Source organism: Cynocephalus volans, chromosome 16 (genome assembly GCF_027409185.1).
Source record: "Cynocephalus volans isolate mCynVol1 chromosome 16, mCynVol1.pri, whole genome shotgun sequence".
Classification (NCBI taxonomy): Eukaryota; Metazoa; Chordata; class Mammalia; order Dermoptera; family Cynocephalidae; genus Cynocephalus; species Cynocephalus volans.
Window position 1 is genome coordinate 58,816,836 of NC_084475.1, and position 25,126 is coordinate 58,841,961.

At 32.7% G+C, this 25,126-nt stretch overlaps 1 protein-coding gene across 1 annotated transcript in view; it reads left to right on the forward strand.

Annotated features, from left to right (window-relative positions):
- The window catches only part of CNTLN (centlein), a 289,401-nt gene that overhangs the window by 39,007 nt on the left and 225,268 nt on the right, over nucleotides 1-25,126 (forward strand). The window contains exons 3-6 of the mRNA XM_063081076.1: nucleotides 8,461-8,545; nucleotides 17,579-17,712; nucleotides 18,316-18,496; nucleotides 23,916-24,049. Of these exons, the coding sequence (XP_062937146.1) occupies nucleotides 8,461-8,545; nucleotides 17,579-17,712; nucleotides 18,316-18,496; nucleotides 23,916-24,049 (534 nt within the window). The remainder of the gene's footprint in view (nucleotides 1-8,460; nucleotides 8,546-17,578; nucleotides 17,713-18,315; nucleotides 18,497-23,915; nucleotides 24,050-25,126) is intronic.

Below are 25,126 nucleotides of genomic sequence, written 5' to 3' on the forward strand. Positions count from 1 at the left end.
TTCAAACATATAAAATTGCATTTTAATAGATATTGTACTCAAATGAAAGAAAACATTAGTCCAGCTAGCTTTATTTTGTGCATTATTGTTAAATATCTGTTAATTAAGAATAATAAACTTCAGTAAGTTTTGCTTTTTAATTTTCTTTGTTTTCTAATTCAGACCAATTGTATTATCTCATTTATAGTTAAATGTTTCTTTTAGACTCTAATTTTTCATTTTGACATCTCATTAAAAATGGGCTCAAACCCAGAAAATATGATCCCGTCATATTGTATAATATATGGCATAGTCTATAACGCAATAAAATTGTGTTTCCTAATGATTAAAATAATTTCTCAGATTTTTGAATTTAGAAAAATGGCAAAAAGTTAGCGTGGTAAATCATGTGGCTAAGTATAGCCATGATAAATGTTTAAATGGGTAGTGCTCTTGCGAAAAGTGATTGGAGCTTTAAACTTGGGCAAATTTGACAGCCTCTCTTCACTTCATTTTTCATCCGAAAGAAGTCTGCAAATATTCTTAGCTCACATCATTATTGCACATCAGTGGTTCTAATTAGCTAAACAGGAGTTTTCCTCAGTCATTGATCATCATCAACTTCTTGACAATGTCTTTTTTTTTTTAAAGAAACCTTTGTTATAGTTTGAAAATACATAGAATATGTTTGAATTGAATTGACCAGATAGGCTGGTGATGTTTTAAACTTGGAGCAACTTTATTTCATCTTCTTTCTCTTAGTAAAAAATACTTCATTCATGTTGTAGCACTGTTTTCTCCTGGGAGCATTTTCTTGTTATGAAAATATTAGATATCCCATACCACCAGGAGGAGCTGCTGGACAAATCTCCATATAGATTTAGAACTGATATTTTTTTCAATTTCAAAATTATAACGTAGTAGTCAGTTTGGGAGTTTTTTGGTTACAAAATGTATATGAGGTATATATTTGAAGTTTATATTCTATATGATGTTTTAAATTTATTTGTAGTATTATATCACTCATATTAATATATTGGGAAGCGTGTCAGTTATTGTTATTTCAGTGACTCTCAGTCTTTAAGTGTGCATCAGGATCTTGAGGCCTTGTGTCTCTGTTGGTTCTGGTTGCTATAACAGAATACCATAGACTGTGTGACCTAAACAACAAACACTTATTTCTTACAGTTCTGGAGGCTGGAAAGTTCAAAATTAAGGTGTTGGCTGGTTTGGTTCCTGGTGAGCACTCTCTTGCAGATGGCTGACTTCTTGCAGTGTCCTCAAATGGCAGAGAGAAAGATCACCTCTCTAGTGTCTCTTCTCATAAGAGTGCTAATCCCTCTCATGAGGGCTCTGCCCTCATGTCCTAATTACCCTCCAAATAACATCACATTGGGGATTAGGACTTCAACATATGAATTTTGGGGAACACAAACATTTAGTCCATAGCATCTTGTTAAACACATATTGCTGGGCTCCCACTCTCAGAGTTTTTGATTCAGTGCATCTGGAGTAAGCTGAATAACTTGCATTTCTAACCTAGGTGATGCTGGTGCTACTGCCCTGGCAGCCTACACTTTGAGAATCACTGTTCTCCTGACTGTGAGTGAGCTTACGTACATCCTTGTGTCACAGGAGATAATCACTTTGGTATAAAGATCATTTGCAAGCTGGAATAATGCTCTTGTTTGGGTTTTCTGGCATATAGTCTAGTTTTATTCTTATCTTATTTAGAAGGACCACCAGAATTTATTTTGACAATAGTGGGGATCTTATGCTTATTGCAGAAGAGTGGATTAGAAAGACTCTAATCCTGTGAATTAAAGTAATTTCTGGAAAGTTAACAATAGATTCATGGTATATCCAGAAAGGAACTTACAGAGGGAATTTCTGACTGGAATTAATGCTTTGGCTTTCTTGACCTGGGTCTTTGTCCCTGGGTAAACTCTCCCTTTTGGGATTTGGTCATTTTTATGGATGCTCCTCAATTTAGGTTGGGGTTACATCCTAATAAACCCTTCATAAATTGAAAATATCATTAAGTTGAAAATGCATTTGATACACCTAACCAACTGAACATCATAGCTTCCCTAGCCTACATTAAATGTGCTTGAACAGTTATATTACCCTACAGTTGGGCAAAATTATCTAACACAAAACCTATTTTATAATGAAGTGTTGAATATCTCATGTAATTTATCAAATACCGTACTGAACATGAAAAACAGAATGGTTGCATGGATACTCACCATTAACGTACACAACTGAAAGCACACAAGGCCTGAAGAATGTTTGAAGCATTGAACTAAAATTAATTGTTGAATGGTAGGTATGCTAAAGCGACAGCATCATTAATTTCTCTCTCTTTTAATGATGCTCAAGAATAGCTGGTAGAAGGCACTGGGGCATTGACACTTGATGGTTTAGCAGGCACAGTGTTCTTTAGGAAGATACCAAGTATTGGTTGTTTACCCTCATGACTGTGTGGCTGAGAGCTGCGGTTTCTACCGTGGCCCAGCATCATAAGAGAACATCGTACAGCGTGTTGTAGCCCAGGAAAAGATCAAAATCTTTAATTCAAAGTATGGTTTCTACTGAATGCTTATTGCTTTAGCACCATCATAAAGTTGAAAAATTGTAAACCGAACCATCATTAAGTTGAGGGTTGTCTATATCTCCAATAGATTTAGTGCTCTTTTGCAATATTGATAATTTTATAATTGTAAGATAAAGATTCAGGTGATAATTTGAGATTATATATTAGTGACTAATGATAGGTAAAGGTTATATATTATTAACATAAAATAGTTTTGTAAATCAATAAAAAACACTAAAATATAAGATGGTAGGTAGATTAATAGGCAATGGCAAAACAGAAAATAAAAAGGGGCATCAATTTCTGAAAGGTGTAAAATTTCACTGTTAATAAAAGAAACACAAATGAAAAGAAAGCCCAGTTGAAGACAGTGGATTGTGATTATGCATTAAATGTACTATTAATGCATGGTGAATAGAAAATAGCAAAATAATAAAGTAGGATAAAGTGCAAATAGTAAAAAAAAAAAAAAAGTAGTCATAATCCATATGTTTGCAAATTTTTCCACATGGTTTATACCAGCTACTACTGTGTGCCTACATCCACATGGCTAAACACGACTGGAGAAAAACCCCAATCCATGATGACACTGGTCTCACATAAACTTATGACCACTGACTTCAAGTGGTCCTTAGTACTGCCTGGTAGCCAACCTGCTTTTTTCAGGCCCACTTACCATCCCAGTATCCTAGAATATTTTATGGTTCCTCTCTTCTCAACTTCCAATGTTTGTTTTCCCATTCTTACTTTCAGCTGATGGATATCCTTGCTTCCTACACTGCTGAGAAAATAGGAACTCTTAAAAGAGAGCTTTTACTCCTTCCCATAACCACATCTACCAACATATATAAATCTGTACTCATATTCTCTTTTTATTTCTTGGAAGAACTGTTTATACTCCCATCTAAGGCCAAACTTACTATGTGTACACTAAAACCTCAAGGGCTCAAGGATGTCACTCTGCAGTTCTTTCTTCTCTCTCCTACATCATCACTATCCTTCACTGTCCTGGATCATTCTTGTTAGCATACACACATGCTATTTATTTCCCATCTTTAAAGAAACAAAACAAAACAAAAAAACCTGTTTTAATTTCATACTTTCCCTGAACTGCTGTTCCATTTCACGACTCCTTTTAATAGCAAAATTCCTCTGAAGAGTAGTTTTTACTATCTCCATTTGTTTTCCTTTCTGTGTTGAACTCACTCTAATTAGCTTTCATATGTGCCATCTTCCTAAAACAACTCTTGTTAAGATCACCTTAAATATTGCAAAATCTGTCAGTCAGTTCTCAGTCTTATCTTTAATGTGTTTATAGCATTTGACACAGCTGACCATCGTTCCTTTCTTCTAGAAATACTTTATTCACAGCCTTCTCTCTTGATTCTCCTCTTACATCACTGGCTTATCATTATTATCATTTGCTGTTTTTCCCTCCTTGTACTAACCTATAAATGTTGGAGTGCTCTAGGACTCAATCCTCAGACTTCTTTATCCAAAATTGCTCCCTAGGTAATCCCACTTACTCTTACGGTTTTAAATATATTTGGATGACTCCTAAAGTTGTATCTCCAGCCTTAACTTCTTTACTGATTTCAGACTTGTTTATCCACCTGCCTACGCCTCTTGGATGTCAATTAGACATCTTGAACTTTACATGTCCAAGTCTAAAATCCTAGTGTCCAGAAATCTCCTCCTCCATATCTCAGATAATGTCTACTCCATCCTTCCAGTTGTTCAGGCAAAAACCTTGGAGACATTCTTGACTTTTCTTTCTTTTACATCTCATATCTAATGCATCGAGAAATCCTGTTAGCTCTACCTTCAAATTACACAGAATTTTATCACATCTCAACATCTCAACACACTGTACCTACTTATCTTGTCTAATTCACCTTAATTTTTCACTTGGCGTATTGCAATTTCTTCCTAACTGGTCTTTTTGCCTTCACCCTTGACCCTTAAGTTCTGTCGTCAACCTCCAGCCAGTATGATACTCTTAAAATGTTAATTTGTAATATGTTATTTCTCTGTTCAAAACTATCTTCTACCTTCCCATTTCACTGAGAGTCAGATCCATATTTCACAGGACCTGGAAGGTCAAATATTATTTTATCCCCAGTGACCTCTCTGTCCTCAGCTACCATTCCCTTGTCCACTTTACTATAAATATAACTTATTTGCAGTTCTTTGAATATACCAATTTTGCTCTTGTCTCTGTGTCTTTGCATTTGCTATTAGTGCTATGGCTTGGAAAACTCTTCCCTGAGATCTTCATGATTCTCACTTTCTTCCTATAGATTGCTGCTCTACTATCACCTTGAAGGAGAGTCATTTGTTAATTATAATAGCAACATTTTCCAACTTCTCCAGAACTTGGCTTCTGTTTCTTTGTTAATTTATTGTCCTTACTATACTTATAACTATTTGATACATTATGTATTCACTTATACATCATTTATTTTCATTATTTCTATACTAAAATGTTGATTCCATGAAGGCAGCTACTTGGTTTATTTTGTTTTCTGCAGCATCCCTAGTCCCTAGGCCAATGTCTATAATATAAGTGCTCAATAAATACACTACATATTTGTAGTATATAATAAATTATGTGTCAATAAAAAAAAAATACTCATTGTTATCAATGATGGATTAATGTGTTAGATGTGGCTTTCTTTTTATTTATTCTGGTAGGTACTCTTTCAATCTGAGGACACTATTCTAAAATATTCTCAGCAATTACCTCCTAAAAATATTGCTTTATCTTTCATCACACCATTACCACTTCTGGGACATTTTAGGCATGTGTTAGAGTTTCCTCATGAACCCTACAAGTCTCAACTATTTTGTCATATTGTAATCTCATCATTTCTCCATGCACTGTCCTGGGTGAATCCCTCATTACTATCCTTCATTTTACTCATTCTCTTTATGTGTCTACTTTTGAGCTTAAACCATTTAGTTATTTTTTGATTCAGTGATTATAATTTTTATTTTCAAGATTAAAAGATTTTTTTATATCCACCTGTTCTTATTTTATTTCTTGTTTTTGTTTTTAATATTAGCCATTCTTTTATGTCTTTAAGGCCCCTTAACTTATTTTGAAGTCTTTTTTAGTGTGTTCTGTTATTTTCAGTTTGTCTAGGGGATTACATCTTCTGATTTTTGAGCTAGTATGTCAGTGTGTATGGGTTCATGTGTTTTGGAATTTTTTGTTTGTGGTTACATCTTGAGAAGGGACGGTTGCTGTTATTGCTCTCTTCCTCCTCTTTCCCTGTCACCCCTCCTTGTCTAATGCCTTTTCTCTTTAGAAATTTTATGGTTGCTACTAAATTGTCAACCTCACCCCAATTCCCCTTCCTGAAATAAGTTATATTGGTAGCTTGGGACTCTTTGCCATCAGCAACGCAGGGGATTTGCTATATTTAGTGCCTCAGCCTCAGGTTATTTTGGCTGTACTCCTGATTGGGGTGCTATATCTATAAACTATTGCCTTTCTAAACTTTTTTTTTTAAATCTACAATGTGCACATTTCTGTGTTCAAATAACAAATACATAAACCAAGTAACAGATGAATAACAAAATACTCTGTAGAAAGTAGGGCTTCAAATTTTCACAAAAGCTAGAGATGTAAAACTTATTAATTAAAGTTTACGTATTTCATTTTATAATCTCTACACTTTTTTCAAGTAGCTCTCTAAAGTCTTCCAAAAACATGCAGATATCAATTTAATTTCAACAGAGAAAGATGAATAAACTTTTGGCACATTAATTTCTAAGCAAATCAACAAGTCCATTTAATAAAAAATCAAGAACAGAAATTAAATATCTAAGTTTAGCAACATAAATAGTATGAAAAATCAGTAAAACAGAATGTAAACACAAGAGCACTTCAAAAAGTTCATGGAAAAGTCAAACTGAAAGATAATGGACATCTTTCGATGAACTGTTTTAAATTTTTCATTTTTTATTTTTTTAAAGACTAAGATCATAGAAAATATGTTCCCTGACAACAGTAACAGAAGGAAATTCAAAAAACTCACAAATGTGTGGAAATTAACACTCTCCTAATTAAATAATGGGTAAAAAAAATCATAGAGAAATTTGAGAGTACTTTGAAGTAAAGATCAAGGCTCAACATATCAAAATTTATAAGATGCAGGGCTCATGCAGTGCTTAGAGGAAAATTTACAATTGTAGACATCTATATTAAAAATAAGAAAAATCTCAAATCAGTAATGTAAACTTCTACCTTAAGAAAATAGAAAAAGTAGAGCAAACTAGTTTTTCTGATCTCTGCTGGTGACTCTCCTTGTGTCAGTGCAGTTGAGTATCCAGTGGGCTGCCTGCATGGTGGCTGTGGCTGCTGCTGTGGCGTCGAGCTGCTTTTTCGGTGGCTGTGGTGGGCCACCTGTGCAGAAGTAGTATTTTCAGCCTGCTCTGTTGCCTGCTTTTGGGCGGAGGATACTGCCTTCAGCTCCTTGCCTAGGACCCTTGAGCATGCTCTTTTGCCTGCTTCCAGGTGGAGGGGGCCTCTAGACTTTAATATAAGCCTTAAGTTCCAGGCAAGAGTGGGCAGAAACTTTTTACAGCCTCCTTTCATGAATTAGAAGCCCACCCCAGAGCCTGGCTGTGCTACATATTGAGCAAGGCACTTTTATTCCCTATTATCCCCAGAAAACAAGCTCTTTTCTGCCTTAGTCTGCTTCTGAATCTGGAGGACAGCAAATAGCTTCATCCCTGTTCATAGTTTTGTATTTCTGTTTAGTCTGTGGTCTTTAGAGAAATAGCTATTTCTCTTTAATTTTTTTCTGTTTTTCTCTTAGTACTATATATTTAGAGAAGAGAGGGAGCCTCAAGTGTGAACTTATTTATGCTAACTTATTGGAAATCTAATTTAAATATTTTTTATCAACTATTATACCTTCTGAACTTATCTCTATAACCAGTGGTATGCTCTTCTGTTTGGTGTCCCTTCTGATAGCCATTTGTGCTTTCTAAAGGCCCTTTGCTGCATTTCATTCTTTCTCAAGTGAGGGTTCTGTCCTTCTTCCTTATCTGTGCATTATATGATTCATGAGTGATTTAGGCACAGATTTCGATTTATTTTACCTATTTTTAAAGTTTAAAATATATATATATATATCAGTGTCTATCAGTGTTCTAATAAATATCCCTCCATTTATGGTGTGAATTGACCAGTGTCAGCCTGATTATTTAGTCTCTTCAGACCTTTGTTCCTTCCTTTACCTTCCTCTCCTTTTCTTTGTTAAAACCATATTTGTTTATTTTTAGAAGATAATCATTATTTACAAGTGTTGTATTTTTCTGTTTCCCAAAGAAGTATGGGTTGTATGTTTATACAGTTACCATTTAGTTTAGTTAATAGTGTTCTCAGAGGCTAGAAATGTATAGGAAGTTGTCAGAAATGCAAAAATTCTAGACATGGGATATTGATTATTAGTAAATCTCTGGCTCTCTCTTTTGAGAATCTTATTTTTTAAATGGTAGTATTTTATCCTTAATATACTTGTGTGTATAAAATGCTTATATTAACAAGAACATATTTACTTGTTAATTATTTTGAAATGATGACATCATGGTTATTGCAATTAAGGTTACACCATGTTTTACATATTTTTAAAATAATGTATCTAAATCTGGAAACTAAACTGTACTTTTACTATGAAGTTGTCTTAGTTGTGAGCAGTTGTAATTGCTGTCACTTGCCATATGGATTCTGATTAATTCTGAAAGGGCTGTCAACGCAAGATGATTTAATTTTCTATATTTTAAAGTGATGTTCATGAACAAGATATCAAAATTTAAAGGATTAGCTACCAATTATGACTAGTAAGCTTAATATATATATTTTTTGTTTGTAGAGAAAAACAGAAATCTGAAGCTAAAGACAGAAAAGTTCTAGAAATTCTGCAAGTCAAGGATACTAAAATACAAGAATTGGAACAGGTTGGTGTTTTGATAAAAAATATTAAAAATTACTATAGCAGATTCAGGTAGCAGATCTTTAAAATTATTTAAAATTATTTTTTACAATAATATTTATTAAGAATACCAGGGTCATTATGTTAAAGCATTACTTTTTCAAAATCACTCTAGTCATATTATTCTTCATTATTATACTTTGTAAGCCTGTTTGTTTTCTGAATTGATATGCTAGCTACTATGTTTATGCATTAAAACTCTTAGATAATGTTTTATAGTAGTATAGTTATTATTCATTGTTTTGTTGAATTTTGTCTTTTACAAGAGTCCTTCAAAAAGTTTGTGGAAAAATAGAATTAAATGTTTATATGAATCTTTCCATGAACTTTTTGAAGTACCCTTATATTATTATCAGTTATTCACTTCTGAAACTTTTTAAGTTTTCAGATGGTTTCATTTTTAGAAAAGATCAATAATATAACTGGGATGATTCTATTTTTGAATTACTACAATTCTATCTTTTGCTTATAATCAGTCAATTATACAATTAAATATAATTATATATGTAATTATATATATGTAAAATTACATGTGATTATATAATCATTATATTATCACTGCAAAAAAGTGTGTGGCCAGTGCTTCCAGGAACCATTTTCAAGATATAAACATTTTAAAAATATGAGTGAAAGAAATTTATTGTAAGAATGGCTGATATCATTATATAGTACTTAAATTAATTTTACAGCCAATTGCTCATTATGGGCTAAATTAACTATAATTATTCTGAGTTAAATGGAGGTACCTTTTTGGCAACTATGCTCTTGTGACTTTGGAATCTGTTTCCTTCCTAACCAATTAAAGTGTCATGAGAACTTTGATTTAAGGTTGGTTATTATAAAGTTGTTTTATTAAAGGACTAGAAGTGAAAGTTTACTTAGATAAGAGGTTCAATTATGTTTTCATTCTTTAGATCCATATAAATTCTTTTTTAAATGGAGTATAAATTCCAATATGACATGAATTTGAGATTTATACCTTCTCCAAAGTTGTGTTTTCCTTATAAGAAATGTCATAATTGGTATTATAATGGTAAGTTTTTAAAAGTAACATTTCGGTCCATTTGTTCTGGAAAGAAACAGTTGTATTTGCCACCTGACTATCAGATAATATCAAAATGCATTCTGAGATAGGTAAATATTGTTGTGTGCCCGGTGTATTAATTGGACTAAGCTAAGCTGCCTAATAAATACAACCTTATGACCCAATATGGCAAACAGTATTTGCAGTCACAGTTCATTTGGAAAAACTAGTCATATGGCCACCCCAAGATTCAAGGGGGTTGGGAAAATGTAGATCCAGGCTGAGCAGTCTTTTCTTCTGTTACAATTCTATTCTATGGAGAAGGAGAATGGGTTTTGGCACTCTTTTTAATATCCTTTGGTGTTAAATTTGCAATGCTTTAGTGAATGCTCTTGAGTTTTCCTGCTTGATAACTATATATAGCATATGATTAAGAAATGTTGACTTTTGTAAGTGACAATGCATTTTTCTTTTTTCTTTGATAAATTCTCTTTCTTCTTCCTCTTCCCTACATAGAGATTATTTCATTAATTTACTATTTTATATCCCACAGAGCAATTATTTATTTTTTAGGGCCCCACATTTTTTTTTTAGCCTAAATCATGTACATTTTTGTTCAGTAATGGTTATAACTTTCTATAAGGTATGTTTTTAGTTAGATTCAACAAAATATTGTATTAAATGTATACATTATCCTGTGATGGTTTTGTGGAAAATTCAGTTACAGTTCTTTAATGATTTTTTACAACTCTTTGAGTTGTAGGGTGGGATTAAAAATAAAATGCAAATAACCATATTCTCCTACACTAGTTTATAGGTTCTATGAGGGTGGGACTATTTCTCTCTTATTGACCTTTGTATGCTTAGCGCCTAATATTTACTACATTGCCTGCCTCCTAACAGATGCTCACTGAATATTGTTGAATGTTCCATGAGAGAGTCACAAACAGAATGCTACAGAGATTCAAATGAAGGAGAGATTAAATTCAGTGAAGGGGTCTTGAAGTTTTCAAACAGGTTTTAATAGGTAGGGATTGTAAGAGGATTTGCCCAGGGTGAACACTAGGCAAAATGCATGAAGATAAGAGTGTAGGATATGTTTGGGTAATGTTGAAATTTATGGTTTGTTTCAGAAATAATATATAGGAATGTATGCTGGGATAAGACCAATGTTATGCTGGAATATCTGTTAGGAGGTTATTTTATAGTTTAAGAATACTGGCGTGGATATGGATTATTAGGTTTGCAGGGATTAAATGTATGTAAATGTAAGCATAGGAGTTTGACAGTAATTTGAAGGTGACTGTTAGGTTTTCAGCCTGGAGAAAGCAGAAGAACAGTGACATTATTATTAGAAAGAGGATTATTATCAGGAAATAAAACATGTTTTATTTGTTTATATGTTTATATGTTTTGAGGGTAAGATTTTTGAGCTTCTTTTTAAATAGTTGTTGTTTTAGTTATTGCTGGGAATTCCATTCAGAGATTTTTAGCAAACTTTTGAAAGCATGGATCTGACCCTTGCAAGGGAGTTTTGACCTTGAGATGGATATTTAATGTTATAGTTAGAGGGAAGACTTTAAACAGTGAGAATTTTGAGAACAAGATAATTTACTAATGTTATTGATGGGTAAGGGGAAGGGCAAATTTTAATAAAAGAGACAAAAAGATTGTTAAGGGAAGTAGAGAGATGTACAATAACAAAATCTTACAAACTGTGAAAGGGGAGTTTTAAGAAGCAAAATGGTCAATGAAAAGTGCTACAAAAAGGGTGGAGTTTTGGAAAAAGACATTAAATTCAGTAATCATGAAGTTTTAAATAATTTTAGAAAGCAGTACAGGGGGATATTATATGAAATTTTAAGAGATCACTGAATTCTGACAAAGTGATGGAAAGGAATGAAGAAATGTGACAGTTTAGGGAAGAAGAGAGAGAGAGAGGTTGACTGATTTATTATGTCATTGGCTCATGCAATTGTGGGCTGGCAAGTCCAAATTCTGCAGGGCAAACCAGTGAAGTGGAGACCAAGAGAAGAGTTGATGTCGCAGCACAAATCCTAAGGCCGTCTGAAGGTAGAATTCCATCCTTCTCTGGGGACCATAAGTTTTTTTCTTAAGGTCTTTAACTGATTGGGTGAGGCCAACCCACATTATGGAGGGAAACCTGCTTTACTTAAAAATTCACTAATTTAAATGTTAATCACAACTAAAAAATACTTTTGCAACAACATCTAGTCTGGTATTTCATCAAAGAGGGGTACTATGAGTACCATTGCCTACCAAATTGACACATAAAATTTACCAATGGGTAAAAAGAACTGAGGTAAATAATCCTTTCGTGGGTGGTTTTATGTTTATCTGGCTAGCGGTTAGTCTGTGTCTATTGTTTGTCATAGCTCTCCGTGTTAGAGGTGAAACTGTTCTCTCGTGTCCTTGTTTTTTATTTAAGTTTCTCTGGAGTCTTCTTAAATGTTCTCTGAGATGCATATTTTTTTCAGTTGTATTACTCTTTTAATATACAGGAGCCCTATTGATGTGGTTATGAGGTGTAGTGGGAAGTGGGGGGAAGCATTCTACAGTGTTACGATTAGGTCTCAGTCTTTTAGTGAGCTTGTGCACCAGACTTTGACCTTCACAAGTACTTCTCAGTTTTGTTTTGTTTTCTGGCCCAGTTAGGAGAGATAAGAAAGCTAGAGGGTGCTGGAGTTGGGTATTTTCCTTCCTCAGGTTGTTTAGGCTCTGGTAAAACCCCATTAGGCTGGGCACTGGTAAAATAGTTTCCTTTGAGTGTAGACTTTGTTAAGAAGAAAAGAATACTATGAGTTTGTTTAAAAATGGCTACTTTCTCCTTCCTCTTGCTGGAAGCAGGAAGGGATTTTTCTCTGATCTTGTCTCTGACAACCTGACAGGGCTCCTGTACAACCTGTAAAAATGTCGGGGGGCACTCCTAAGATTTGGCTCTTTTGGAGTTTTTAGCTCTCAAACTTGTCCACACTGATCCTCCAGTAATTCATCAATTACAGACTGGGTTTTCCTCCCCTGGTATTGATTCCCGTGGAGTTTTCTCCTCTGGGATTCTGCTTTGGTGAATTGTTATTCTGTGTATCTGTCATCTGTCTCTTCAATTTTGAGCATATTGGTTTGTCCAATGATCTCTGTTCTCTGATGGATCTAAGAAGAGTTGTTGATTTTCAGTTTGTTCAGCTTTTTTCTTGTGCGAATTGGAGAGATGACTTCCAAGTTCCTTACATGTTGTACTGGAAACTGGAATCCCCTCCACTGAATTTTTGTTGTTCCACTGAGTAATATTAAATAGCTCTTAATTTTCAAGATTTATGGCCTGTGGAATAAAGTAACAATCAGAATGACAATGTATTTAGTCATATTACTAGGCACACATGCAGTGCTATTTTTTTTTAGCTGATTGCAGAAAAACTTTCATAGAAGAGTAATCTAATGTTATAACTTATATTTTATTGATAATAGTGTGAAGGATTTTCATACAACTTCTTTTGGTAAGACTGTGTGTTAGCTTTATCACTATTAGTTATAACATAAGTCATGTAATAAATTCCCCTTCTAGTATTGTATTAGATAACATGACTTCTGATAACCTAGTATATTACATTTAATTAGATGCTGATTGCTCTTTAATTTCCTGTCTCCCTTATTTTCTAGGAAGCTCAGAAATAAATTTTGGTTCTTGCAATTAGTTCTCTTACTCCTTCCCCTTTCTCCATTTAGCATTGTTTAATTGTGTGGCTTCATTGCTTCTTTGATTTTTATCAAAACTTTCATGTTCATTTTGAAAGTAGGTCAGTATAAAAAAAAAATTAACTATGCTCAGGTATTTCCTTGTAGAGTTTTAGGTCTTATGCTCCCACCCCTTCTGCCCATTTTTTTTTTTTTTAAGATGACTGGTAAGGGGATCTTAACCCTTGACTTGGTGTTGTCAGCACCCTGCTCTCCCAAGTGAGCTAACCGGCCATCCCTATATAGGGATCTGAACCCGCGGCCTTGGTGTTATCAGCACCACACTCTCCCAAGTGATCCACGGGCTGGCCCTCCTTTTACCCATTTTTTTCCTCCTTCATACTCACTGTTAGTCTCTTCTTACTGTATAGACTTCTCTTGACCATGATTTGAATTATTCATTTCATGGCTTATCCATAATAAATTATTTGTTCCAGACATACTTTCTCATGTCACCCTTTATGTATTGTGGTTTCTCTGAGTTCTGTTTGCTTTTTTAATGTTAATTCAAGCCAGACCATTAAGAATTATTCTACTCTATCCAGAAAGGTTTTTGCAATAGTTTCATACACCTAAATTTTAAAATAAACTTTAACTATATGTGTATATTTGTGCTTTCATTTAAAGTAGATCATTGAGGCTATATTTTATTAGGAAAATATGTTTAATTATACAAACTTTTACAAATTTTTCAGAGTTTAATTTATCAGTCCTTTTCTATTGGGAGTGCACCTTTGTCTAACTTATTACTTTAATGATTATACAATATAATATCAAATTAGTCAAACTAGTTATCAGACTATGATAGTTTTGGTTAGCCAATTTCTCACATTGTGCTTTTTTTGAAGTCTGGCTTGAGGAAGTAACCGCTTGAGCTAAAGCCGACCCACATTGTGCTTTTTTATTTGTAAGTTAGGTCTGTGCTTGTCCTTGTGAATTACTAAGTTCACTCAAATGCCAAAATTTAAATTGTTAAATAATTGTCATGGAAGGATTTATTATCGATGTTGTTCATATTATTAGTGCCTGTTAGTTTAGCTCACTTTAATGGGAAAACCCTTCTAAAATTTGTCAATTGGTAAGTGTTCTGTCTTTCCTAGTGTCTAAATAATCTCCAGAGTAGACAAGGGATGCTCAAGTTTTGTCATTTCTCCTTTCAAATGATAGGCCTATGGATATTTTATTAAGTCTTAATGTTCATATCATTGACTTTATCATTCAGTGTCAGTGTCATCCATAAACATTTACTAATCTAGTTTGGGAGACAGTTTGAGTGTATAGAGAGATAATTAGCAAGACCTAGGCAGTATGTTATGTGTCAAATAATAAAGGCAATAAAGAAATTTAGAAATGGCAGGAATTACAAAATTCCAAACTAGGATAGTTTGGGATGCTCTCATGGAGGAGGTGGAAATTGACTCTTGAAGGAGGATTAGACTTAGATGGAGTAGAAAGTAGAAAAACAGTAGAAAAATAGACTGAATTGTAGATACGCCATTTTTATGCATTCATTTTTATGCTGTTTGATTGATATCAGACACATTTTGATATGGCCTAATAATTAAAAGAAGAAATGAAAATTAAAAACTGTATTGAGGTGCCATTTATACCTACTGGGTTTGTGAAAAATTTCCAAGCCTGAGAGTTGTGTTGGTGGGAATGTGGGGTGATGGGTATTCTTGAAGTGCTTATAGCCTGTGACTTAGCAGTTTCACCTCTAAGTATATATAATCTAGAGAAGTGTTTTTCAAACTTTTATTAATATGATTCCCAAACTGAAAATGTACATTTTATTTCATGACCCAGTATATACACATGAAATAAAAATTTCATATATTAGTTGTCCTTACAGTGTATAATAAAAATAAACATATAGCAATGCTTATATTAAATGTGAATCTAATAATATTTAAATATAATAAAAATCTGAAATTAAACACAAAAAAATTTTAGGAAGTATTTTAATTTATGTAATGTGTCTGCTTGTTTCATAAATTTAATGTCTTATGGGCATTTTTTGCTAAGAATGTGCATATCACTTTGATATTTTCTATTCTATTCATTTTTTAAAAATTCTGATTGTGATGACTAAAGTGATTTAATGACTGATTACTAGTTTACAATCTGTAGTTTGAAAATACTACTTGGGAGAAATTCTTGCTCATGTATATCTGTAGACATGCTTAAGAGTATTGATAGCAACATTTTTTGTATACCCCTTTCTCTCAAGTGGGAAACAGCTGAAATATATACTGACAAATGGATAAATATATGGTTTTTATATAATGGAATAATACTGTACACCAAAGTAATTGAACTGCAGTACATCCATCAATATACATGGATTTAGGAGCATATATTGAGCAAAAATAGCAAGCCACAGAATATGAGAATACTTCAAAAGTCCATGGAAAGATTCGTATTATCTTTTAATTCTATTTTTCCATCAACTTTTTGACGTACCCTTATATGTGTAGTATGATTTAATTTACATTAAGTTAAAAGATAAGCTAAACCATAGAATATATTAAACACAGATATGTATGTCTTCAAACTATAAAGAAAAGCAAGAGAAAGTTATGAACCAAAGTTTCAGGATAGTGGTTACCCCTGGAGAGGATAAGAGACTTCAAAGATAATGGCAGATTTGTGTTTCTTAGCTGGGTGGTGGTGGATACAGGGCTACCCCTTTTATTTTCTATTCTTTGCACACTTATCACAGATTATTTTTGTATATATTCAGTGTCTAAAGTATTTTAAGTAGAAATAAAAAGTTAACAGTTAACATTATAGCTTTAAAAAATTAGAACATAGGAGATGTCCTCACTATTAAATTCAACCCACTTTTCATTCTATCTATGAATCATTTTCACTTTATCCTCGAGTCCTTTGGAGAGGGTTTGATAAGGAGTAAATATGGGAGTACAAAATAAATTTATATTTAGGGATCAACATCAGTGATAGATCAGAGATGGAATAAAGGTCGGTTTCTACTGAACATATTACTTCCAAAAGAAAATGTTTCTATCTTGATGTGTCTGCCTCTTGGTTGTCAGACGGATGGCACTATTGAGTCTGACTTGAAGGCTTCAAATAAGCCTGTCAGGTAAGATAGTACACAATAAATATTAGTTGAATTGTTAAAGGCCCATGAAAAACAATTACATTGTATAATGTTCAATATACTAATTATCCTGATCTGAGCATCACATATTGCACACAGGTAATGATATTCAACTCTGTACCCCGCAGATATGTACGTACAATCAACTAGTTTACGATAAAAAATATATATTCGTTGAAAAAGTGGATGGATTGACAAAAGTTGAAGAAGTTTAATTTGAAGAAGTTTAGGAAAGAGATAGTATCAGGATATGGATATAGGTTTTAGAGTACTAGTTTGAGGTAGCAGCATACAATCCAACTGTGGAGATATTGTATAGAAAGTTAGAAATGGGAGATTGGTGATTGGGAGACAGGGTTAGATTATAGATTAGATAGTTTTTCAGACAGATAAGTATAGAAGCCAAGAGAGGGTGTAAATTTTCACAATGATAAGCTGTAAAAAGAGGGAAACTAAGAATTGAGTCATGGATACATCCACCAATGGTGTCATTTAGGGAATCTCTGGCAGCTGAGAAGAATATTCAGTTAAAAATTATGGCAGTCAGTATTATGAATATATTTTTCTACAGAGTAAGATGTTTTTAGTACCAAAACAAACTTGCTGTTTTTTATTTAAAATTATTTATGCCCTAGCAAAACCATAGTTGTATTTCTAAAAAGTTTTCTTCCAAATGACATTCAAATAAGAGTGTAAGAAATTCTTATCTTAGGTGGAGGGCAGGAGTGGTAAAAAAAACAAAACAAACCCAGAAATTCTTATTTTAGCTATATATGCATTTTCTCTTAATTTGAATATTTTGTAAAATTTTGTTTTTCTCCTGTTACACACCTAATTCTGAAAATTTGCTTTCTGAATATGGCTTAACATCTAGTGTCCAGTTTGTATGTTTTCTTCATCTTAAATAAATAGGCACCATGCTTGCTCATTTTAGTTGAAAATCCATGGGCATGTCACAGGAAGTAAGGGTTATGATGATAGACATTATTATGAAAGTTATATAATCTTAACATTAGCAATCAAAACCTAAAGTTTTTAAAATATTTTTTTTTCTTAGAAATACCAGCTTACCAATAATTTAATTTTTTTTTCCACAGAGAGAATCAGTATTAAAACAGGAAATAAATGACCTTGTAAAACGGAAGATTGCAGGCGATGAAGAAAATGCGTTCTTAAGGAAAGAATTCAATGACTTGCAGGAGAAATTTAAAGATAAAAGTCAAGAAGTTAAGGTTTGTCCACTTGTACATAGTTTTATAGGACTGTTGCTTTGAAGTCCTGCTTTAAGCTTTGACAGCCTTTGTGGCACAGAAAGTGACAGGCTTGGAGGAAAAATTGCCTTAGGCCCTGCTGTACCATACAGTTTTCTGGCATGCAAAAACTCTGATAAAGATGCTTTAAAGCTAGGACTCCAAGCTTTATAACTTTCAGATAAATAGTTAATGATGGAAATGGAGCTAAGAAAGTAGGAGTGTGAATATGTGGCTTCTTGTAATTAGATTCTGATGGGACTGGCATTATTAATTGATAAAACCCAGGTCTGGGAGGATATGTCTGTGTGGGTCTCAAAAATAGCTGGGGACAGCATCAAAGGCAGCTTGATCAATTAATGGGCTCTTTGCAAATGTGTACTCATCAAAGCTGTCATCCAGTGAAAAAATATGACCCATCCACCTGCATGAAAAGAGGCCAATAAAAGTACACAGGTGACCTTGGCCATCAAATATAGAAGAAGCTGCTGTGAGGGTAAAACTGTACAGTTTATATTTGCTGATTGGTTCTCACCTTTTTTTGTTGTTGTTTTGTTTATCGGCCCTTGTGGTACTGTTCTACGGGACACTAAGCAGTGTGTGCAGAATAAAGAAGAACAAAACAGACTGGTTATAAAAAATCTGGAAGAGGAAAATGAAAAATTAAGTACCCACTGTGCTGACCTGCTAAATGACCTGGAGAAACTGAGGAAGCAGGAAGCACATTGGAGAAAAGAAAAATATAGCATTGATGCAAAAGTAAAGGTATACAATGAGAATAGAATCCATACTGCTATTTTGGATCTAACTTCTTATACGAAGTTTAATACATGTTATTTTCTTTAAATAACAAGTTACATATTCAAATCCACGAATGGGGACTAGCATTAATTTATATTCTTTCAGTTAAGACCCACAGCTTTTTAAAAATTGATGTTGCAAAGCAGGAAACTGACTTCAAATAGTTATCCTAAAATGTAATCATTAAAAAATAAAGGCTATTGCATTTTGAAATAAAATGTGTTTTGAAAAGCATATTTAGAATCATGGGTTTTAACTCTTTTCAATTAAGGTTTAAATTTATAAATATAATTAGAGTTCATTCTAATATAGTTTTATGACTGTATTTCATAGGTTTTTTAAAAAAATAAAATGTAAAAAACACAAAACAGTTAAAATCACTAATGTGTTTCTAAGATGGTACTTTCTTTGGCTAAAAGTACCTTATTCATAGTAAAATTTTATTTATATTGAAGATAAAAAGTTCCAGTCTTTATAATGTTCTTATATCCTTTTGATCAGTTTTTTTCAAAATAATACATTTTTGTGGCATTCCCTTTTGTCTTCATATGGCTTTTGCTTATTTTTTTCTCCATTAAATTGCAGGTTTATCTTTTATCACTGATTTTATTGAAAAGGCCAGAAACAATTTTAGTGCTGGTAAACATGGTAGTCTCTCTGTGCACATAAAAAGACTATCTAATATATATAAACACATGTACGTATATAGCTGTTTAACAAATATATAGTGTGTGTGGGTATGTGTGTTTGTGTGTGTGTATATAGTATGGATGGATGTGTGTGTATGTATGCATATGTCCATGAATATTTAAGTTAGGGAAGAAAGATATATCTTTCTGAGTATGGAAATCAGTTCATTGCAGGTATTTAAGGAAATACGTTGTCTATTTGTACACAGAGAATGACTGCGCTATTTAGAGAACTGAATTCTGATGCACTTGCTTTCTTAATTTGTATATCAGTTTCTGCTTCTGTAAAGCTTTAAAACAATTCGGTAGTCTGATAAGGGTAAGTAGTAGTTCTTTATGTTAATTCACAGCTGCATGATTATTTGGTAATAATTTTCATTTCTTTATTTATGCTGTTTAATTAGTCTTGTGATTTGCTGTGACTTATTTTGTGCCTTTTTTTCTGTTGGGGTGTTTGCCTTTTTCTTATTGATTTGTAGGCATTCTTTATTTATTCTGGATACTAATACTTTGTTATATATGTCACAAATACCTTCTGCTCTATGAACCTTGAATAAGGTGAATTGGACTTTGAAAAGTTGGCGAATTTCGATAGAGTCAATTTTATTATTTTTTTCTCTAATGTTTCTGCTTTAGGAATTTTATATGATAAAGTTTTCCTTACTTGAAAATCTTTAATCTATTTAGAATTCTATTTAGAATTCATTTTGGGTATGATGTTTTACATCATTTACTCAGTAGTTTATTGATTTGTGATGCAATCTCTTTCACATCTCCAAGTTTCCTTGTGTTTATAGGTTTTTTCTAGACTTTCTATTATTTTCATGGCTTTAGGTATTGTAGTTTTGTAATTTGATTCACTATTTGTTAGGAATGTCTACTTCTTTGTTTTTTTGTCTATAAGTCATGAGCCCTATGTGTGCCTCTTCACTAGATTATAACACTAAGAATCATTTTATTAGTTTTACTGAAAAATTCTGTTAGAAAACAGATTGGAACCACACTTAATTTATAAATTAATTTTGAGAGAATTGTGATCTTACTGTCCATGAATGTGTAATAACGTTTTGTAACTTCTTCTAAAATGGCATTGTTCACTTTTATTAGACTTATTCCTATCTACTAATATTGGAAATAAGATCATGTTGTAGTAAGTAATATATTTTCTATTATATTTTTTAATTGATTATTTCTGGAATACAGAAATATTATTGATTTCTTTTACCCTGAGCTTCTTTCTAACAGTTTTTCCCAACTGCCTTAATAGTTCTAACATTTTGTACATTCTTTGAATTTTTCTTTTTTTTGATGGCTGGCCGATACAAGTATTGAACCCTTGACCTTGGTGTTATCAGCACCACACTGTAACTAACTGAGCTAAACAACCAGCTTTAGGTTTTTCCATGTTTATAATTACCTTGGCTGTCAATAAGAAATCTTTGCCTCTTTCTTTCCTTTGTTTTTTAAAGGTTTATTGGAATATAATTCACATACCATACATTTAATCCATTTAAAGTGTAGAATTTAGTGGTTTCTAGTTTATGCACAGTGTTGTAAAATCTTCACCACAATCAATTTTATAACGTTTTCATCACCTCAAAAAGAAGCCCTCTTTAGAAGTCACTTCACGTTTCCCCAACTCCCTAGCTGTAGATAACTACTAATCTGATTTCTGTCTCTACATATTTGCCTTTTCTATAAACATTTTATGTGAATGGAATCATAGTATGTGGTCTTTCATGATTAACTTTTTCTATGTAGAAAAATTTTTTTACCGGTGATCCATGTTGTAGCACGTATTAAAACAGATGCGCCTTGACTTATGATGGGGTTATGTCCTGATAAATCCATCCTAAGTAAAAAATATTATAAGTCAAAAGCAAATTTAATACCTTGATAAACTTACCATAAAGTTGAAAAATCATAAGTGGAGACTGTACTTCATTTCTTTTTATTGTTGAATAATATTTCATTATATACATATCCTGTTTCTTCATTTTATTTATCACTAATAGATGGGCCTTTGTATTGTTCCCACTTTTTGGCTATTATGAACAATGCTGCTATGAACATTTGTGTACAAATTTTGTGTATATGTCAGGGCTCAGAACATGATACCCCAAAATATGGTACCTTGGCATACTGAGTATTTTAAGCTGTAGGAAATTGAGAAAACTGCAGAATAAGGAAGGTCACTCACTGACCTTCTCTTGCATTTTCCCCCTGAAGCATGGTTTTAAAAGAATTCTCTGACACGCCTTCACTGAAAGTAAATCAGAAGACCCTCATTTCAGCAGGGTCCTGCCCTTTACCCAGAGGCCAAGAAGAATCTGAACAAATAGTCTTGCTAAATTCCCCTGTCTATTACCATTTGTCCTCCAATCACACTTCTGCAGAATTGGTAGTAAAAATACATGGTTTTTCCTGGGTCTTTGGGTCTTGATTTTTGAAGTATCCATATCATGTAAAACGTTGGTTAAATACTACTTTTTCTCTGCTACATGTACATATATTTTCATTTCTCTTGGGTATATATCAAGGAGTGAGATTATTGGCTCATGGTAACTCTGTTTTTAAGCTTTCAGGAACTGATAGACTGTTTTCCAAAGCATTTGTTGAAAAGATTGTCTTTCAATGAAGATTCTTCATCCAAGCATTTGTTGAAAAGATTGTCCTTTCTTCATCAAATAGTTTTGGCATACTTCTCTATAAATAAGGGTATATTTCTGGGCTCTCCATTATATCCATTAATTTATTTGTTTTTATGCCAGTACCACACTGTTTTGATTACTGTAGCCTTGTAACAAGTTTTGGAATCAGGAAATGTGAAACCTCCAACTCTGTTCTTTTTCAAAGTTGTTTTGACTATTTAGGTTCCCTTTAGGTTTCATATGAAATTAGGTTGAAGTTTTCTATTTCTGCAAAAATGCTGCTGGGATTTTGATAGGTATTGCAGTGACTCTGTACATATCCCTGTGAGTAGTTTTGACATCTTAACAGCATTAAGTCTTTCATTTTAGTAATACAGGATGTCTTTCCATACATTTATGTCATCTTTAGTTTCTTTCAGCAGCATTTTGTAGTTTTCAGTATATAGGTCTTCTGTCTCTTTGGTTAAGTTTTTTCCTAAGTATTTTATTTTCTCCATGCTCTTGTACATGGAGTTGTTTTCTTATTGGATTGTTCATTGTTAATGTATAGAGACAATTGGTTTTGATTTTGTAGCCTGCAACTTTGCTCAATTTGTTAATTAATTCTAACAGTTTTTTTTGTGTGTGTGTGTGTGTGTGTGTGTGTGTGTGTGTGTGTGTGTGTGTGTGTGTGTGTGTGTGTGTGTGTGTGTGTGGAATCATTAGGGTTTTCTGTGTACTCGTACATGATGATGATAGGATCATGTTGTCTGTGAACAGAAATTATTTTTCTCCCCCCACCCAATTTGGATGCTTTTTTTCTTGTCCGATTACCCTATCTTGCAGGGATAGTTTTTGAAGCCAGTCTTCAAGGTTTCTTCTTACCTTAGGAGGGCTCTGCTATCTGTGTCCTCCACTAGTAAACTAGTTGGCCTAAATTTGATCTTGTTACTGTGGTAGAGCTTCCTCTTAATTGCTTACCACTAAATTTTTTTCCTTGCCAAGCATAACAGTGTGTTTAGTCCTAATTACCTCTCAGTAGTTGAACATCTAGCCATCTCTAAATATAGTAGGGCACAGAGATAGAAAAGTATTTGTTTATCACCACTTGGTGTTTCAGGTCCATTGACACAGTTATTTTGTTTTTGAGTGCTTTAAGTGCTTTCAGGTCCATTGACATTGTTTATTTTTGTTTTTGAGCTCTTTAAATGTCCTTTCTCCCTCTTTCCCTCCTTACTTCCTTTTCTTTCTCCATCTTTCTGCCTACCTATGTATCTATCTTATCATTGCTTTTTTGTGAATAAATGGGAATTTCTAATTCTTGACCTAAGGAATGGTGCTCATTTTGGGAAATAATGAATGTATGGTGTTTATGTGGACATACTGTATGTAGGTATGATATTTATTTAATTCTTCATGAATAATTAAAATTAATTTTATAATATATATTTTAAAAAACATAACATCATGTTTTAAAATTGTTTAAAAATGAAAAAAGATTTAGAGAATGATCAGGGGGAAGAGGCAATCTTTGAAGAATTTTAGGTGAAATTTTACCACAATCAAGAGACCTGAGCATGATCTGAGTCTCAAACATTGGAAAACTGTGTTAATACCTTTACGTTACTTTTTTTTCTTCTCTGAGTGTTTCTGTGTGTGCACTTAAAACAGAGGAAACAATGAAATAAGGAAATATCTACCATTTTTTCTGATTAATGTTTAAGTAATTGAGCCCTTTTTTTGTTCATTTAATGAGCAACTTTTTTATTGCACAATAATTTCTTTATTATAATTTTAATAATTAAATTTCCATACAGATTTTCAAGTTTATTTGGTTCATATTTTTGACTTTCACGCCAGCAAGCCACGATACTTTTTCAGATTCTGGAAAAAAAAAATCTGTGACTGCATAAAAGTTATTGTTTGTTCTAAAATTTTTTTAAGTGAAAACAGAAAAAAACACTAATAGTTTTTCTCTTTTTGTAGAATTGTTGAATATAACAGACTTTTTGTTATATTTCATTGTTATTATGATTGATTGTGATATGAGTGCTCTAATTTTAGGCCTTTGAAGACAGTTTAATTGAAGCAAGAAAAGAAATTGAAATATCAAAGAGTAAATATAATGCTCTATCATTACAGTTGAGTAATAAACAGACTGAACTTATCCAGAAGGATATGGATATTACCCTGGTCAGGCAAGTATATTCAATTCTTAACATTATAGAAATGTCATTAGTCATTCAAAATGACACCATTAATGTTTATTATTAACACCCCAAAATGACAACAGTATATCTTCTATGTGTACATATGTTTGTGCATTGAAAATCTGTAATTATATATGTTAAACTGGAAATAGTTACCCAGGAGAATCAGAGGGTGCACAGGATTGGGAAAGCATGGTCAAAGGAGTACCTGTGTTTCAGTTTTTAACAAGGACTATGCATTCATTCATTGTTTCCTCCTAAAATTCCTAGCCATATGTTGTATGATATTCATATTGTTATAATGAACAATAACTGAGAAACAATTTTGACTCTTTATTTTATTATTTCCTGTATAGTTTCAGTTTCTGAAATATTCCTTCTAGATCATCATAATTAATTTTATACTACTACTCATTAAGTGGGATTACTTGAAAAAGTAAGCATGATACACTTGTGTTTTTAAGTGTTTTGAAAGATGTTAAAATGACCTATTATTTGACTTCATAATTACCTTTATCAGAAAATAGTGATAGAATAAATCAGGACAGGAGTTTTGCTTGGTTAACAGATTTATATATGTTTGTATATCTATACACACACACACACACACACACACACACACACACACACACATTCATACATGTATATTTATATATATATATGTGTGGGTATTTATTTTGGTGATACCAGAGCATGCAATTGAAGGTGTGCTTATAGAGGTATATGATAAGCTTTGATTATATAATTTATTTTAATTCAATTAAAAAATTTTAGTACCTATAGGATGGAGGAAGTCACTGTCGTTCTGGTACACATTGGGGTGGAGTTCTTTTGGTAAAACTTGATTGTGAATTTTCTTTCGCTTAAGTGGGCATTGGTAAGAGGGTCAAGGTAGTGTTATTTATCAAGTAGTTTTTAAATTCGATAGGGTAAAACATGGTTTTGTAAATTTGAATATGCTGTTGTGAGTTTACTTTGGATGAGAGACTATTTATCTTTATTGAAGCTAATAAAATTAAAATGAACTAGAATGTTAACAAATTCCTTTTATCACATTTTAAAAAT